The sequence below is a fragment of the Elephas maximus genome, chromosome 10, assembly GCF_024166365.1.
Source record: "Elephas maximus indicus isolate mEleMax1 chromosome 10, mEleMax1 primary haplotype, whole genome shotgun sequence".
In the NCBI taxonomy this organism is placed as follows: Eukaryota; Metazoa; Chordata; class Mammalia; order Proboscidea; family Elephantidae; genus Elephas; species Elephas maximus.
In genome coordinates this window covers 79,221,604-79,240,694 of record NC_064828.1, presented here as the reverse complement: position 1 = coordinate 79,240,694, position 19,091 = coordinate 79,221,604, and the positions used below count along the sequence as shown (strand labels likewise).

The 19,091-nt window shown below is 33.2% G+C and overlaps 1 protein-coding gene across 5 annotated transcripts in view; it reads right to left on the bottom strand.

Annotated features, from left to right (window-relative positions):
* GPHN (gephyrin) overlaps positions 1-19,091 on the bottom strand; it is a 569,154-nt gene that overhangs the window by 289,556 nt on the left and 260,507 nt on the right. For all 5 annotated transcript variants that reach the window (XM_049899425.1, XM_049899421.1, XM_049899422.1 and 2 more), the window contains exon 4: positions 10,092-10,184. In XM_049899425.1, coding sequence (XP_049755382.1) covers positions 10,092-10,184 — 93 coding nt within the window. The remainder of the gene's footprint in view (positions 1-10,091; positions 10,185-19,091) is intronic.

Sequence of the window (19,091 nt, the reverse complement as noted above, 5' to 3'; positions counted from 1 at the left end):
ACTTACAACAGGTTTACTGCTTCTTCTCAGCAACTTCTGAAGGAACTTGGATCCTTTCTGTAAATTCTCATCTGTGTCATTAATGATTAACTGACAGGGTTACTCTCTCCACTGAACATTTGTCTTCCATTCTTTTTATAGCAGCTAAGTTATTTCCAAGTTCCAGTATGAGGAAATAATGCTGGTGAAATTATCAGAACCATTCTAAATTGTTTATTTTTGTTACCTGAATCCACTTTTTGACTCCTTATCAGTTTCCTTTTATCATAGGCAATGACATAAAGTTACATATGGTCTCCTTTTCTAATACAGTGATCTGAGAAGCTCATAGTACTTGACAGATATAGACCCATTTGTTACCATCTTATTACATTTTGTGTGGAAAGCAGTAGTAAGTCCATTTTACAGACGGAGATCAATATACAGAGATTAATTCACGTTCTTGATTTCTAACTATAATTAAGAAAAGTATAGCCTGAAATCTTTATTCCTAAAACTATGTCTTTAGATAAATTTGTTTTTAAATACCTGCAAACTATTTAGTGATATTTTGTTGTCAATGTCTTAGCATAGATTTGGCAAAAGCAAATTATTCTGGTATGCCAGCCTTTGTTCATTTTATGAGAGTAGCCATGTAAGGGTGAACTGGAAAGGAGATTTTAATTTTATCACACTGATAAATTCAAGGTAAAATAAGCATTTAGCATATCCTCTCTGTTGTTTCTTTTTCCTTTTCTACAACTATACTATTGGATACTTTAAGTCTTGTCACGTTTGAATTTTCCCCCAGAGAAGTTTTTTCAATATTTATTCAACCACTATCTACTTAATCATTTTAAGCTAAAGCTCTTTTTATTTATATTGTAGACAGTAATAATAGCAAGTATTTATAAAACAACTTCCTGGTTTTAGCACTTTACTTAAATTAACTCACATTAATATAGCTTACCCTATGAGGTTTTTTTATGAGGTAAGTACTCTATTTTACACATAAGAAAATTGAGGCATAGGAAGTTAAATAATTTGCATAATGTTATGCACTAGTATAATTCAAATCCAAGTAGTTTGTGCTCTTAACCACTATACTATGCTGTCTCATAAATGGATAGTTGGCCAACACTAGTTTTCTAGTAAGAGCTCTAATTAGATGTAGAATTGACCATGATTTGTATGTCTGCTGATATGATCTTTCTGCCCTATAAAAAAAAAATAATAATAAATTTTTTTTTTAAGGGCCCCATAAAAGCTGAATATATATTCTGGTACAGAATGTGATTAGCCATGTGATTAATACATATATTTAAAAGGAAACTGAAGACAAAATTTTATTTATGGGTCCTTCATATATGGTAGTTCTGTTCTTGCCTTATTCTCAAAATTTCTAAATTCTGACCTTGAGGAGCAATGTAGTTTTCCCTCTTCCATGTTGCCATGGGGATAGGAGCCTTTCAACTTAATAGTTTTAATATAAAAAGTCACTTATTCCCCTAACTACTTTATCTAAATGGCCTAATTTTGCACTTACAACTTTTCTACTGGTGCAATTATACTAAGGAGCTTTCTTTTTGATGAATAAAAAAATGAAGGGTTTATGTCTTAGGAAACTCTGTGGCTAGTGGAAACAATAAATTTTTCTACTTTCCAACGGGAAACAATGAAAGCCAAAAGAAAATAAGGTAAAAAATATACATATAAGGGGGAAATTATGGGAGAATGATGTATCTTGAAAGTGTGTGGCAAAAAATACTTTAAATTTCTGCCATAAACCTATGCTTCACCTTAAAAACATTTTTGTGGGACAGCATGAGATACACATTCAAGGCATGACATGTTCAAAATACTGTTTTTTCAAAAAGAATGCATATTATCCAGGAATGCAAAAATAATAAAAAAGTAAATGAACTTACAATACAAAATACAATAATTACCTTTATCAGAAGAACTGTCAGATAAAAGAGGAACAAACCTTCTTTTGTACATTGCCAAGGGCAGAATTAGGACCCGTGGGTAGAAATTACAAGGAACCCTGGTGGTGCAGTGGTTAAGCACTCAGCTGCTACCTGAAAGGTTGGTGGTTTGAACCCACCAGCCATTACGTGGGAGAAAGATGTGGTAGTCTGCTTTTGTAAAAACTACAGCCTTGGAAACCCTACGGAGCAGTTCTACTTTGTCCTATAGGGTTGCTATGAGTCAGAATCAACTTGATGGCAATGGGTAAAAGGGGGTGAAAATTATAAGGAGACAGGTGACAGTTTGGTATGTTTGGACCTTATAACAATTAGAGTAGTCAAAGAAATGAATTCCCAGATGGAAGAAGAATCAATTGAGATGTCCAGGCAAAGACTGGGAATGCTGACATTTTGTGATTTCTCTATGGTTATATACAGTTTGTCATTGTATATAACATAACATACTAAGCTAAATAGAGATACAGCACTGAAAAAATATACAAAAAGATATTCCTTGATTGTTTTAATGCTAAGAGAAATATTGACTGAAAATGTTTCAAACAACAAGTCAATAGAATTGGAACCTGGTGCCTTATAAGCAGTTTAAATCATATACACAAACAATGGTGTGGATAGCCACTAGTTTTACAGATTAAATTAGGACTTTTTTTAAAGCCCGGGGGGGGCGGGGGGTTGGAATTTGCAAAAAATATTGAAGCTAGTCCTACTGGTGAGGTGTTGTGTGCGTTTGAATCAAAGCTGCCAATTCTGAAAAGGATCTATTTTTAGAGAGCCTTGATGGTGTGATTTTACTGTATCTAACGGTTGATAAAAATTATAAATTGTGGGTTCCTAGAATCTCTGAAAAATAAAAGTTGCTGTTTCTTATCTCTACAGATGGTTTTACTCCAGCTGTTCAAAGAAAAAGGTAAAATAACATGGGCCTAGTTTATTCAACCTTCTTTGTAAAGTGAATCTTTGCTCCAGACAGGGAGAGTTTCTTAGCTTATCATTCTCTGTGCCTTATTCACAGTTTTCTCCTTCTTTGTTATCCTTTACTCTCTAATCTCAATATTCTTCCTCTCCTTCAATTTCAGCTTAAGTTCTACTTTTTTAAAATAAATTTTCAATGATTACTAAGTTCTTTCTTAATCTTTCTTTAAAAAAAATCTTTTGGCCTGAACTGGCTGGACATTTCTGTTACTATGTTTATATCATCTTGTTTTACCATGTGACTACTTTAGGAATATATGTACTTCAGCATTAAGCTCAGTAAAGCTCATGGTACTCAATAAATACTTAATAAATTGAACAAAGACTATGAATGTAGTTCTTAGGAAACTGGTAGATCATAAATGTGTCTCTATACTCTGAAACATGCATTACTTTTCTATAAACAAACAAAATTTTCTATAGATAACAAAAATAATTATAAACCGCAGTTATAAAGTTGGCTATCACTAAAACTCTACCCTGAATATCATATATTTAAGACTTTTCAAGCCAAATTCCAAGAATTTTAAACTACAAAGGAATTGAAGACCTAAAACAACATAAATAGGTTCAGCTATAGTTAAATGTATTCCTAATTAACTTTGCATCCAGTACCTTTTAGAAGCAGGATGATATCAGGAAGTGTATTTATCCAATTGTAGTAAGAGTGTAGAAGTGGCAAATTCCTATAAATCCATATTCCTCATAAAAAAAAAATAGACTACAGAAATTCTTATTAATGTTTCTTTGCCTCCGTAGTAGTGGGGAAATGCTGACTTTATATTTTAGACATATCCGCCAGGTATATTTGTAGCTAACAATAACTACCAGAAGTAAAATGGTTAGCCGCAAAAGTACTTGCGTCTACTATACGTAATTAGAGAAAATAGGTAGTATTATTAATGAAATGAGGAACAAAACAGTAAAGAAAAAAATGAACATTTATTGAGCATCTACAGAGGTAGCAGGCATTATGCTAGATCCTTTCACATGCATTATTGCTACTTACTAGCTTGGATAACCTTGGGCAAGTCAATTAACATATCTATGTCTCAGTTTCCCCATCTTTAAAATGGATACAACAATAGTAGCTGCCTCATATGGTTGTTTTAAAGGTTAAATGAGTTAACAGGCATTGTATTTTAGTCAAAACAATCCTAGTACTACTAAATAAATACTCACAGAGCTCTAGAGTATTAGTATATGATATTTGCCAGTGAAATGACCAAATTTCCCTCAAAATATTGATACATAGCTGAAATATTTATATAATTTAAATGAGCCATGTTAGTGATCAAATTTTCTTTCAAAAACAGAAATTAATAAACATGGCATTTTTGCTATATTTATGTTATATGTGGGATGGTTTCTCTAATTGCTAAAATGCCAATGTTAACCTTTAGGCAAAGCTGCCTAGTGTCAATTCTCACTGACTTTCACAAGAGTCACGAATTTAGAATAATTAACATGTAGTCAGTTATTCCGGCCAACTTTGAGTCCTTCCTAATACTTACAAACTATTCTTATTTTTTGAAGCATCATAATGTAGGAACTAATAATAGTTAATGACTGCCTAAAATAATACTTGACCTACAGTAAATACACTTATAATTATGAAATACATGAATTTCAACAAACTGATAGTGAAACAAATTTTTAGAAAACAAATCATTTTTTTTTACTTTGTATTAGAAAATTAGGTATGCCATGGAAAAATGTTCCTAATAACATAAGCAGAAAATATTTATAAAAAAGATTAGATAGTATTCGGTCCAAAGAAATCTAAATATTATAGAATGCAAACAAGTTATGCTCTCTCAAATTAAGTCTTTTCTTTTCCTAGAAATTCAGGTTTCCTTAGTACCAGATTTTGAGTAACCTCCCTTTCTAGCATTTTGTCAGATACCTCTTTACTCTCATACTGAACATTTTTAAATGTGTCTTCCTTAATACTAAATTTATAGTTTCCTAAAAACTTTTTTTTTTTCTAAAAACTGTGCCTTTTAGTTTTCTTTTTTTTTATTTCATAATGACAGATTGATTATATCAGGATACTTTCGTTAGGAGGCCTTGCTAAAAACATTAGTTTAACAGATTTTTAAGAATGAGATTTTACTTACTACACAACAAATTCACTTATTTAACCAACTTTGAAAGTTCCAAATTTTATGGATTGTTCATTTAGAATGAGAGATATTTCCTTTTTGTTTTGCTGTATTATCTATTGAGCCAATGGGGCAATATACTTCAAAATGGCAGAAAAGTATTTATTCTTTGCTCCTTCTAAAATCAAAAACTTAAGAAACAAAATCCAACATCATTTCAAATTACTAAAGAACAAAAGGTAAGAATCAGAAGAAAAAAAAAAAATGTAAGTAAAAGTGAAATATAGGCCAGGAGTTGGCAAACTTTCTGCAAAGGGTCAGATGGTAAATACTTTAGGCTTCATGGGCTATACAGTTTGGGTCCCAACTACTCAAGTTCTGATGCTGTAGCCATAGACAATGCATAAATCAACGACTATGGCTCTGTTTTAATAAAACTTCATTTATGGACTGTGAAATTTAAGTTTTTATCATTTTCATGCATCAAAAAAAAAATGTTCTTCTTCTTTTGATTACTTTTCAGCCATTTAAAAACATAAAACCCATTCTTTGCTCACAAGCCATACAAATAAAGGTGGCAGGCTGGATTTTAGTCAGTAGTTTGCCGATCCCTATAATAGATTATAAGTTCCTTCAGGATAGGGACCATGTCTTACTCATTTTTTAACTCCAGCACCCAGCATGGCATCTGATACACATTGAGGATTAAAAACAAAAAGCTTGATGAATGAATGAGTAGATGAAACATAAGGTGTACACTAGTCTTTTAATATTTTAATTCATGATCTACCTATTAGTATAAAACCCTTAATTATGGCATAGCATAGCACTCTAAAAATTATTTTACCTTATAAATATTAAACAGTTTTAAAATTTGCTATAACATATTATAACAAATTTATTTTCAGCTATATAGTTTTTTTAAAATGATTCTTAATCTGTGAGTCTCCTGTAGAACTTGTACATTTATGTTTAAAGGGCTTTTACTTCACCTTATCTATATGCCTTTAAATTTTCACTTTTTAAGAATAATAAAAAATTCTTTGGGTAAGAATATCTTCTTTGGGCATAAATTGCCTGTAAGTTACAATGGAACATGAAGAGATAAACAATACTTTGTATAGCAAGGAGTTATTATGTTCTACATAATTTCATAATGACTAGTTTTGTACCAGTGCCAAGAGATTAACCTTCATCACAAAATGTAATCTATTCTTCAAAAATTAAGCTTATCATATCAAAATAAAACTCTAAAATATCAAACAATATGAATTATTATGGTATTATATGCTAGCTTTAACAGCATCTTATGTTTGAGGCAGGTGGAAGGCCAGCAGCATACACTCTCAGATAAATTATACTCTAAAACGCAGGGCCTATGAATAGAAAATTCATATTTAGAAAAATCAGCTCTATAGCCTTAGTCCTATAAAATATGTAAACAGGATAAACTTTATTAAACCTGCTATTTCATCTGTTTAATAGACCGAGGAAGAACTGTCAGGCTATTAAATTTTTCATTTTTTCTAGGGTGTATACCCATTGACAAAAGCTTTAGATCGCTTTATTCATTAATTTATCATTTTTCCCTTTTCATGTTTTTTTTCCTAACAACACACACATCCCACAAACAACTGTCCTTTGTGTTTGTAGATCAACTAATTATTGAGAATTATTGACTAAAGTGTTTGTACCTTAAGGAAGAAGTTATATATTATTTTCATCAAATTAACATTTGTGTTTTCTGTCAATAACTTCTGATTCTATTTAAAAATCTTTATGACTCTAAATTGTATATAGGTAAATGTGGTCTCCAAATAGTTTCTTCTTTTTTAGGCACAATTATCTAATACAAACACATTTAAGACAAATAACTATACAATTACAGGTCCAGAGTTATATTTCTAAATTCTTAACATTTTTTAGTGTATTTTAATTATTACAAGAATTTCAATTTCTTAAGAGTGCAAAAGAAATGAGAGTTTAGTAGCAGAATTTGTTTTGGGTGGCCCTGTATTGTTGCCATATTTTTCAAAGGTTTAAAAAGTCTACTGACTTTTGCCACAGATATTCACATTATATGCATTTATAAATATAAAATATGAAGTACAGTGAACTTATTAAAGATCAAGCTACTCACAACTAGTCTATTTTCAAAAACAGATATTAGAGAAGACATTTACGTGTAGTTTAAATTCATTAGAAACAAACCCTAATATAACTTTAACCAGGTAGTTGCTATAGGCATGTATGAATATAAGAGTACTTCTACAGTTTTCAAGTAACTGAAAAACTTTATTTAAGAATAAAACCCAAAACCCAAACCCAGTGTCGTCGAGTCGATTCTGACTCATAGTGACCCAAAGGACAGAGTAGAACTGCCCCATAGAGTTTCCAAGGAGCACCTGGCGGATTTGAACTGCCTATCAATTTTTTTTTTTTTTTTTTTTATCCTTTGGTTAGCAGCCATAGCACTTAAGCACTACGCCACCAGGGTTTCCATTTAAGAATAAAGGGCTCCTCAATTTCTGATATAACGAAACACATGAGTCATGGAAAGAGACAGATTCTTGTCAACTAATAGTACCAAAAAATAAGAGGAAAAAAAAAAAAACCAGGAAAGAAAAAGAAACAGATAAGAGAATGGTAGAAATTTAAGATCGCTGATTAATGGAGATGGAAAAGATAAAGTATGTCACATGCTCTATCAAAAGTAAGAAATAATTTAACAAGTTTGTGAAGATTTCATGGGCATACTTAAAATCTAGTATAAGACTGTATTTGTCCACTTGGCAGTTACATATAAAACATAGCAAATAATAAAATATTTAACCCTCGGAAGTTAACCCTTATAGATCACTTACTAAAATGCCAGGAATAGTTTTCACTGAATCCTCACAGCCACTTTCGTACATGTGTACTATCAGTATTCCTATTTTATAGGAAGCTGAGGTACAGAGCAGTTAAATGAAAAGTCTATGGTAATCTTGTTAATAAGTAGCACAGCCAGAATTTGCAGCCTAGCATTTTTGGTTATTAACTTGAAGATCCAGAAGATACAAAATATAAAATTTTATGATACAAATTATTTCCCCACAATTAAAAATAATTGGTATCTGGTTATAAACAAATTCCTTAGTAACACTTTTCAGTTTACCTGATATAAAAATAACCAATATTATGAAAATACCAAACCACATCACACGAAAAATCAGGATACATAATAAAGCCAGTCATTTACTTCAATCCCTTAACACAACACCCACACTCCAAAAATCTATGTCTTCACATATATAAGCAATTTTCTTACAAACAAAACAAAGCACCAACACACCTTTACAGAAGACAGCTTCTCCCCCAATTGTACTTTTTAGTTTATCTCACAATTTCAAAACAAATATAAAAATTGTTCAAAGAACCATTTCTCCTCAGGATCCAGAAGCTAAATAAATTGTGTAAAAATGACCCCTTTTAAGTAGTTGAAATTAACAATCTCCCAATATAACTTTATTCTGATTACTTTAAAAGCAAAACTATTGTATCTGTAACCCTAATTATAATAATCCATGGGAGAAAGATGTGGTAGTCTGTTCCCATAAAGATTACAGACTAGAAAACCCTATGGAGCAGTTCTACTCTGTCCGACAAGGTCACTATGAGTTTAATAGACTGGATGGCAATGGGTTTTTGTTCAATTATAATAATACACAAAGATTTCTGTGCTACGATTTTCCTGTAGTGGAATATATTTTATAGTGTGTTAACAAAACTACATTTTTATGTATTTCTAAGAACAGTGGTTCTTAAGTGTGGAAGTATGGTCTATGGGCCAGCAACATCTGCATTACCTGGGATCTTGTTAGAAATACAAATTCTCAGGTTCCACTACAGATTTGGAAACCCTGGTGGTGTAGTGGTTAAGTGCTACGGCTGCTAACCAAGAGGTCAGCAGTTCGAATCCACCAGGTGCTCCTTGGAAACTCTATGGGCAGTTCTACTCTGTCCTATAGGGTCGCTGTGAGTCAGAATTGACTCGATGGCAGTGGGTTTGGTTTTGGGTTTACTGCAGATTTACTGAATCAGGAGCTCTAAGGGTGGGGCCCAGGAACCTCTGTTTTTAACAAGCTTTCTGGCTGATTCTGATGCAGGCTACAGTTTGAAAACCACTATAATAGAGTAAGAACAGTATTAATTATTTAACAAGTACAGAGCAAAAGTATCTTGCTGTTAATAGTAGATAGAACAGTGCATTGATTTGAAAATAGGAGATAATCAACTTTAAGTTGAAATTCAGCCAGGAAACACTTTTTGGGAGAATAAAGAAAATAATGCTACAAGTGGTAATATAACATACAGCTCTCAAGTGACATCTGAAGTTTATGTCTTCCTTAACAAGAAACTAAAGGCTTTTTTTTGCTTAATCAGGGAGCAGTGTTTACTCTTCATTCTTTCCTAATTTTTCTCCCTGTGCAAAGGTTGAAGGTGGCTCTTGAGCATGAAGTCTAGATATTAATTCTGCTTTTAGACTTATTAAGTTTAATATATAAATGCCATTCATATTAAAAATTATAAAAAAATAACCCTCTTTGATCAAAAATACTGTAAAACTGCAATAAATATTCCACTGCAGTCATTCTAATGTGCTTGGAGACCAATGACAAAGGTACCTCAGGAAAAGGGAGGTCAGATCAAATTTTGAGTTGTACTAACAAAGCAGATCAGACCAGATGCCATGCTTTGAGTCAGAGTTCTGTTGTCCCCTCCTTTGGCAAAGTGCCCAAAGCTCAGTTGGTACCACAGACCACTGAGTAAATGAAGGATTACCTTCTGGACCAGTTCAATCTTCCTCATGTTTTATTATTTCAAGTTCAAGCCCCAAGGAAAAAAGTCAAGAAACATTTATATATGTATATATATATATAAACCACAAGTCATTTGTTCTACCTAGCAAAATTACAAATATAATGTAAGAAATAGTAAAATCGATGAAAAATAACATAATTAGTCTACTTCTTGAATATGAGAAAGGCATATACTATCTCACCTCTGGAGTGACATCTCGTGGTGCAAACCCTGTTCCTCCAGTTGTTAATATCAAATTAAGTTCCTTTTCATCACACCAATCTATTAGAGTTTCCTGAAAGAAAACAATAGTATTGTCACATGCAGAAGGAACTGTCTACCTGCTCAATAGCATCCAAATCCTCCAACACTTCATATACAGTGAGGAAACACAGATTCTCTTCAACAATCAAGAAGAAAATTTTGAAGCAGAATTCACAGAACAGTTTCACACTTAATCAAAACACACTGCAGTTTTGGGTATTTATTATATTCATTAAAGAAAATGAGAGTACAAGCATCGAATTCTTGAAAGTAAATGAAACATGGGAAGATACCTTGAAAAGTTCGTAATCAATGTTTATTACACTCTTATATGGCATATCTGAAATTCTTTTCAGCTATTCAAAATATATTCAAGAAAAAAGATCGATCACTACTCCTTTGTGTTAATTATGTGATCTTATTTAATAACTGCACCAATCCTGTCAGGTAAATATTTGTACCTCAATTTTATACATAAGGAAAAAGACCCATTTGTTTTTTCATTAATAGATTCAGAAGGGGTGAAAAAACTTATTCATGAGCTCACAAACTAGTAGCAGGATGAGCAGGGATTCAAAGCAGGTCTGTTGGACTCTCAACTTATCCTCTTTTCCTTACACTCTGCCTGTCATGGTCAATATTTTCTGCACAGGTTGCTTACGAAAGTTTTACATTTTTCAGTAATTTACTTTACAGGGCTGCCTTAAAAGCAAAATATAGGAATAAATGATTGTTTAAAGTTCATATTTTTCTAATGCCAATTATTATGATATTATAAGAGATTAGAGTCATATATCATAATTTTGAAGCTGGCTGACACCATAGCAGATGTGCCTCTTCATTTTCTAGATGAGATAGCTGAAGTAAAAAAGTAGTTAAAGGATTTACCCCAAGTTACACAGCTAGTTTGTGAAAGAAGTGGAACTGGGATCTTTGCAAACTCTTCTACCTATTGCTAATTCTATTCATCATCCTGCTTCTCAGCTACTTATTAAAAAAGACTATAAAGTATTTATTTAAATTGTAATTATATCCTTGTTTCGGTATTATATTGTTTCATTATCTTTTTCCAATGCAAGAGCAAAATTTAATAATAAAATTACATCATTTAGTTGCTGATAACTAAACGTGAAATATAAGTATTAGGCTGATACCTCTACAGGTTGCCCCCAGCTTACATATTAAAGAGGAACCTCGCTTACAAACCAGGGCTTCGACCTGTTCCTTCTGGTTTGAACATTCGCTGAGAATTTGCATTTCTAACAAGCTCCCAAGCTTCTCTAGAGGGACTTTTTTTTTTTATGATTAACTAACGGTAACAAACTATTTTTAAAAAGACATAAGTTGTAAATTACTAAGAGCCTAACTGGAGAACTTTCATCCCTGATTTAGTTATAATATTTTTCTGTGGAAAGCTCACTGAAAATCATTGAGTATTATAAGGGCGATTATTTGGTGGTTTCATTAACCAGATTTAAAACTTCCATTGTCAGGTGATTTTATCTATTTTAAAAGTTGAAAAGCCTAAATACTCTCATTCTAAGTAGTTAACTATTATTTCTGGTATATAAAAAAGATGTGATTGACACAACTCAGTACTGGGCAGATTAACTGACCTCGTTTCCCTCTAATGGATCCTAGAACACTTCAGATCTCTTAACATTCCTAAGTGCTCCATCATAGTACCACAGTGCCTGTGTACAGCTTTCTCATCTCTGACCACACTCCATTTATATGAGATCATTATAAAACTGATATGGATTTGAAGTTGCAGCAATATCTTAAACACTAAAGTAGACATATCAAATACCAACTTTCAGTATGCACAGTTCACAATGCTAATAAAGATAGTCAAAATAGCTTTTACTGAAGAATTATACTATTTGGCAATATTTCCTTAGAACATAATTCATGCATTGATTAAATAAACATTTACTGAGTTCCTACCGTGTATTTGACGTTAAGAAGTAAAAACAAAAATAAATAAATAAATGAAGCACTGATTTTGATTTCAAAGACCTCACAGTCAAGTAATGGTTCTCCACCTTGGCTGCACACTAGAATCATTTGAAGAGTTTTAAGAAGTACTGATACTTAGTCCCACCGTGGGATGCAGCTTGGAGACTGGGACTTTTAGAAGCTCCCCATGTGATTCTAATATATAGCCAAGTGATTGGGAACTACTAGCATAAAGAGAGAATCTGTTCAGTTACCTGAGGGCAAATTTCATAGCTAACTCAACTGGGTGAGCCTACTAAGATGTCATACAGCTTAAAATTAGTTACACCATAATAGCATTATTCAAGGTTTTCCATTCCCAAGATGGACAACTGGTTAACACCTACTTTGTAGATTTCCTTCACTTGCCTTCATCATATTTGACATCTCGAACTTAAAGATTTGTTCAAGTATTTGGGAAGTAATCAGTCTTTTGTTGTCCAAAGAAATCAAATGACATATTGCACTGGGAAAATTTTCTGCAAAGGACCTCTTCCAAGGGTTAAAAAGCAAAGATGTCACTGTGAGGACTAAGGTGTGCCTAACCAAAGCCATGATGTTTTCAATCAACTCATATGCATGTGAAAGCTAGACGATTAATATGAAAGACTGAAGAACCGACGACTTTGAATTATGGTGTTGGTGAAGAATATTGAATATGCCATGGACTACAGAAAGGATGAACAAATTTGTCATGGAGGAAGTACAGCCAGAATGCTCCTTAGAGGCACGGGTGGCAAGACTTCACCTCACATACTTTGGACATGTTATCAGGAAGGATCAGTCCCTGGAGAAGGATATCATGCTTGGTAGAGGGTCAGAGAAAGAGACGAAGGCCCTCAATGAGATGGACTAACACAGTGGTTGCAACAATGGGCTCAAGCATAACAGCAATTGTGAGGGTGGTGCAGGATGGGGCAGTGTTTCGTTCTGTTGTACATGGGGTCCCTATGAGTTGGAAGTCACTCAACAGCACTTTACTACTACTACTACTGACATTAGTTTTTCTTAAGAAATAATTGGAAGATGTTACATTTTAGGAATCCTGGTGGCACAGTAGTTAAGAGCTATGGGTTTTTTTGTTTTTTTTTTGGTTACATTTAAAATATTTTTAACAAATGGGTTAAAAATCCACTATAACTCTTTAAGTGGAAGATTTTAAAATGGGTTAGGGTTTTCTGTTTCTTAAGTTTTTTTAAACTGCAGTTATTAGTTTTTATAAATGATAAAAATACCATTTATACTAACAACAATGTGAACATTTCCACAAGTTTGTTTTGAAAAGTAATTATTTTCTTACTCATTGTTAAAAATACAACGTCTACCATAAAGGCCAAATAAAGTATGACAGGGAAAAGTGCTGATATAAGGAGTTTGACAAGTGTCAGCTCTGTCTTTGTTGTTGTTTGCACATTTTTGCAATATTAGAACTATCTTTGGATTCTTTGTAGGATTCCTTATAAATGAAAATTTGTAAATCCACTTGAAATAGGCACATATAAACTACAGCATATCATAATGTGCTTAAAGTGAATGAATAAGTGAGTGGGGCACAGTCATCCCCTCTGAGTAATGGAACACCCACTCTCCTCCCAGGATAGCTTGCCTACTACATGTGTCAGATGCTACGTGATGTAAAGATGGAGCACAGATACAACGGTCAATCTGAATGCTGAAGGTTAACAAAGCTTAATTTTTTGTGAAAGAAAAAAATAATCATAAAAAGAAGTTCACTATTTTCTTTCCAAATCCCAACAGAATTTCTTGTAAACTTCCTATGGTACATGTACTTTGTGGACTGATGCTCTACACCGAACTCCTCAAAGGTTTGTTGTTAGTAGCTGCCGTTGAATTGGCTCCAAATCATGGTGATGTTACATGTAACAGAAAAAAATGTTGCCCAGCGTGCAACTATTTTATTTCCAGACGATGGCATAACATCTATTACCTAATATTCAGTAAATGTTCATTGAATGGGCAAAAACTTGCGTGAAGTAGAGACTCAATAATAACTGGGAAAATTTAATTAAAAGTTGACATTCCAATTGTTGATGATGAGTCATTAAAGGCTGTAATCCTCTAATATGATGAAGGGAATGCGGTTCAAGTGTACAGCATCTCTGCCCCTGTGTACAGTTAGAGAGTAGCTAGTCTTTTCTAAGTCAGGAAGGTGAACATTTTTGGTCACCAGCAATGAGCTGGCAATTAAGTATCAATCTCTGATGACAATGTGCGGATTTTTAAGAAATATTAAAACCCTAAAGCCTTGTGTGTTAAGGATATATATTTAATGGACAACAGTTCGGTCGTGTTCACAGCCATGCTGACTTTGTATCAAAGAAGAATTAGGAGAAAGAAATCCAATATCTCACTATCCAGAGATTCCAAGGTAAACACTTTCTCTGTCTCAAGGTGTTCTTTACTTGAATTAACTGCTCAACAATAACAAAAGGACAGTTCAGTTGCATTAAAACTACACTGAAGTGAAGAACTAATGCCTTATCAATTATTTGCTGCTTTGGAGAAAAATCAATTATTTTTACTTTTCATTTTAAAGTGCTAAATTACTGCAGTCTATGTTTAGAGATGTAAATTGGACAATAAAGATAATTAAAACTGCCCAAGAGCACTTAAATGTATTTATCACCTGATCTTTTAAAAAAGAAAAAGTTCTTAAGTATACATTTCATATATATATTCAAAGAAAAAAGTTTGACAGGCTATATAAAACATTAATAAAGGTATGTATACTCTGAGTTGAGTAAATAAAAACAAGTTTTATTTTCTTCTTTATGCCTTCCTGTGTTATCTTTAAAAAGATATGAGTATATAATTACCTCTTTTTTATCTTTTTATTCTGAAATAATTACAGAATCACAGGAAGATGCAAAGAAATGTACAGGGAAGTCTCACGCATCCTTCACCCAGGCTTCTCCCATGTTAATACCTTACATAATTACTATAGTACATATCAAAACAGGTAACTGACATTGGTACAATCCACAAGCTTATTCAGTTTTTATCAATTATACCAATTATATATGTATCATCACCATGTCTCCCTCATGCTACTCCTTTGTAGACATACCCAATCCCTCCCCTAGCCCAATTCCTAAGCACTGGCAACAACTAATCTCCATAATTTTGTTATTTCAAGAGTATAACATAAATGAATCAGACAGTTGTATAACCTTTGGAGATTGGCTTTTTTCATTCAGCATGCCCTTGAAATCCATCCAAGTTGTTTTGTGCATCAACAGTTTATTACTTTTGATTACTTGATAGTATTCCATGGCATGGATTAAAGAGTTTGTTCAATCATTCACACATTGAAGGACACTTGGGTAGTTTTCAGTTTCCGGCTATTACAAATAAAGCATCTATGAACATTCATGTACAAGTTTCTGCATGAACACAAGTTTTCATTTCTCTGGGATACATGCAAAAGAGTGTGGTTGCTGGGTCATATGGAAAGTGCATGTTTAGTTTTGCAAGGAATTGCCACACTCTTTTTCAGAGTGGTTGGACCACGTTACTATCCTACCAGCAATGTATAAGTATCCAGTTTCTCTGCATCCTCACCTGCATGTGGTGTTATAACAAATTTCTATTTTAGTCATTCTGATAAAAGTGTAATGAAATCTCACTGTGGTTTTGACTTGCACTTCCCTAACGGCTAATGTTGTTGAACAGCTTTTCATGTCCTTTGCCATCTGTATATCCTCTTCAGAGGCAGTGGTGGTTCAGTGGTAAAATTCTCATCTTCCATGCAGGAGACTCAGGTTTGATTCCCTGACAATGTGCCTCAGACGTAGCCACCACCCATCGCTTAGTGAAGGCTTGTGTGTTGCTGCGATGCTGAACAGGTTTAAGTGGAGTATCCAGACTAAAATGAACCACAAAGAAAGGTCTAGTGATCCGCTTCTGAAAATCAGCCATCGAAAACCCTAGAGATCACAACAGTTTGATCCACAACCAATTGCAGGGATGGTGCAGGATGGGGCATCATTTTGTTCTGCTGTGTATGGGGTTACCGTGAGCTGGGGACTGACTTGACGACAGCTAACAACAATATCCTCATCAGTGAAATGTCTCTTCGTATCTTTTGCCCATTTTCTTATTGAAATTTTTTACTATTAAGTTTGAGAGCTCTTTATATCTTCTAGATAGCTATTTGTTGACTATGTGGTTTGCAAATAATTCTTCTCAGTCTGTAGCTTGTCTTTTTATTTTCTCACAGGTTCTTTCAGAGCAAAATTTGTTAACTTTGATAAGTTGTAATTCATCAATTTTTCTTTTTATGGATTTATTGATATAGTCATAAATAGAATAACATTCAGCCAGAAAAAGGAATGAAGTAACAACACATGGTACAACATGGATGAACCTTGAAAACATTACGTGAAGTGAAAAGAGCCAGTCACCAATACCTACATACTACATGACTCCATTCACATGAAAGTCAAGAACAAGTAAACCTACAGAGAAAGAGAATTGATCAGTGCTGGGAGGGAGAGGGGGAGGGAGAGGAAGGTAATAGCTAAAAGGTATGGGATTTCTTTTTGAGGTGATGAAAATTCTCTTTGTGGTGATGGTTGCATATGTGTGAACATACTAAAAACCACTGAATTGTACACTTTAAATGGGTGAGTTTTGTGGTATGTGATTTATATCTCAATAAAGCTGTTGAAAGGAAACCAGGGAAATCTTAAATGAACAGTTGTGCAGTTGCTCTACACTCTGGAGAACAAAAGTAGGTAAGTGTTGATGATTCAAGTACTATAAGCACATGTCTAAATCATATAAAAATGTAATTCCATGTTGTATTTAAGATAACAAAAGATCCTTTCAAAGAAATATTTTCTCTTGATTTTTGACTAACGAGTTATGCAGGAATCTTGATTAACAGATGTGCTGTTTATTAAGGTGCAGTTAACAAAGCTTGTTATATATATCCCCTTCATTTTTTTACCATTCTAAATTTTGCTTTGCCTATATCTGCAAAACTCTTGTCTACTAGAGGTCAATTCCCCATCTCCAAACTGTCATAAATCATTCATTCTTTAAAATTTACTTAACTGTACACTATAATTTTTTCCATTTTCATTATGTTCTTTCTGAGATTTCTTTGAGATCTTTTCTCTGGAAGTTTAGTTATTATACTTTTTTTTTAATTTCTTTTTTTAGAACAGGATAAACCTAAAGTCCTTGTGTACCTATTACTGAAAGTAGCAGTGAGCCTTTTTAGCTTCACTAATTTTACAATACTTCTAGTAAGATTAAGTTTGTATCTGGACAATGTGACTCCACATTCAAAGGATTCTAAAAAATTCAAGAAAACTTAAATGTGTTTTTGCATTATAGGAAAACTCCTCCAAGATCTCCTTTCATATGTCTTCTATTTCACATTGTCTCCTGAATTAATTTAACTTTTCATTTATTTTTTCTAGTCAGGTTCTCTTATTTCTTATCCATTAGTCATACTTTATCTGTATTGTATGTATATTCGGGACAAGAAATCCTCCTTCCTTTGGTCCTTTTTGGATTTTCCATCTATTTCAAAATCCATTGCCATCAAGTGAATTCCAACTCAGAGCGACCCTATAGGACAGAGTGGACCTGCCCCATAGGGTTTCCAAGGAGTGGCTGGTGGATTTGAACTGCTGACCTTCTGGTTAACAGCTGTATCTAACCAGGGCTCCACTTTAAAATTAGTATTTAAAAATGCATTTCCTTAAAATCTTATTAAAAATAACTTTTCTCTACTGGAGAAAATACTAGTGCATTTTCTTGTATTGGTTTACATAGCTGAAATTGTCATTGTTTTTCAAAAAGTAAATATAAACAATATTATTTACTAGACTCAAGCAAATAGCAAATGATTACTTAAATGAGAATAATATGGGTTTCTGGGATATTTTGGGGGTTGCAGGTACACAGGCTAAGAAAGTATCCTTATCCAAGTAGTATTTATGCACTACTTTTCATACATTCTCATTTTCTATCTGCATATGTATATAAACATATGTGTTTATAATGTATAATATTTTTAAGGTTTTTATGTGTGCTTGTATAGTCCTTAGGGCGCCTCCTGTCCTGAGAAAATACTAAAACTAAGATTTTGTCACACTTCAAATTATCATTTGCTATCTAACGAAAAATAAAATGTCAACCCAAGGTGCCATTTCAGGCCAATGGTATCTTTCTCCTTCTAAAAAAATAAGAGTTGTTCTTTGATCCAAGTGCTCTGATACTTAACCCTTGGACCAGTTTGAGTTTAATTCTATTTATTTAAACACCAAGTATTACAACTTTCAAATACTGTATGTACTACTTACAAGGATACTTTAAAGACCGTGAATGATTAGAGTTCAATTCACTGTTGGTCTTAATCAGAGCAATATAAAACTCCGCAGTGACAGCATTTCAAATGGCTGCTGGACAGTAGATTGCTAAGTTCTATGTTTATACTTTAGAAGTACCTTTAATCAACACGATTTTCTCAGTCTTTACTAGTCAGCAATACATTGTCTCACTGCTGAAAGAAACTGAAATGAGTTAATGTAATTACAGTCACGCATCTAATTATCCAAATATAATTAATCTGTGCCTAGAAACCTTCTGTGTATTGTTCTGAACAAAGGAAATCTGGGCACACAATTGTGCAATAGTCATGATAGTATCAGAACACTGTACTGTGATGAGGGGCAGGTTACCTCAATTCTTTCACAAAATATCAAGAATTTGCTGCTGCTGATGGAGTCTCATTCATGCCAGTTATGCACTTGGCAGAGTACACAGTACATAGTAAGTGGCAAATAAATGCTTATGTTATTTTGTATGAATATTTTTCTATAGTTACATTGTCTAAGTATAAAACCAAACCAAGCCCAACGCTGTAGAGCTGATTCCAATCCATAGTGACCCTAAAGGACAGAGC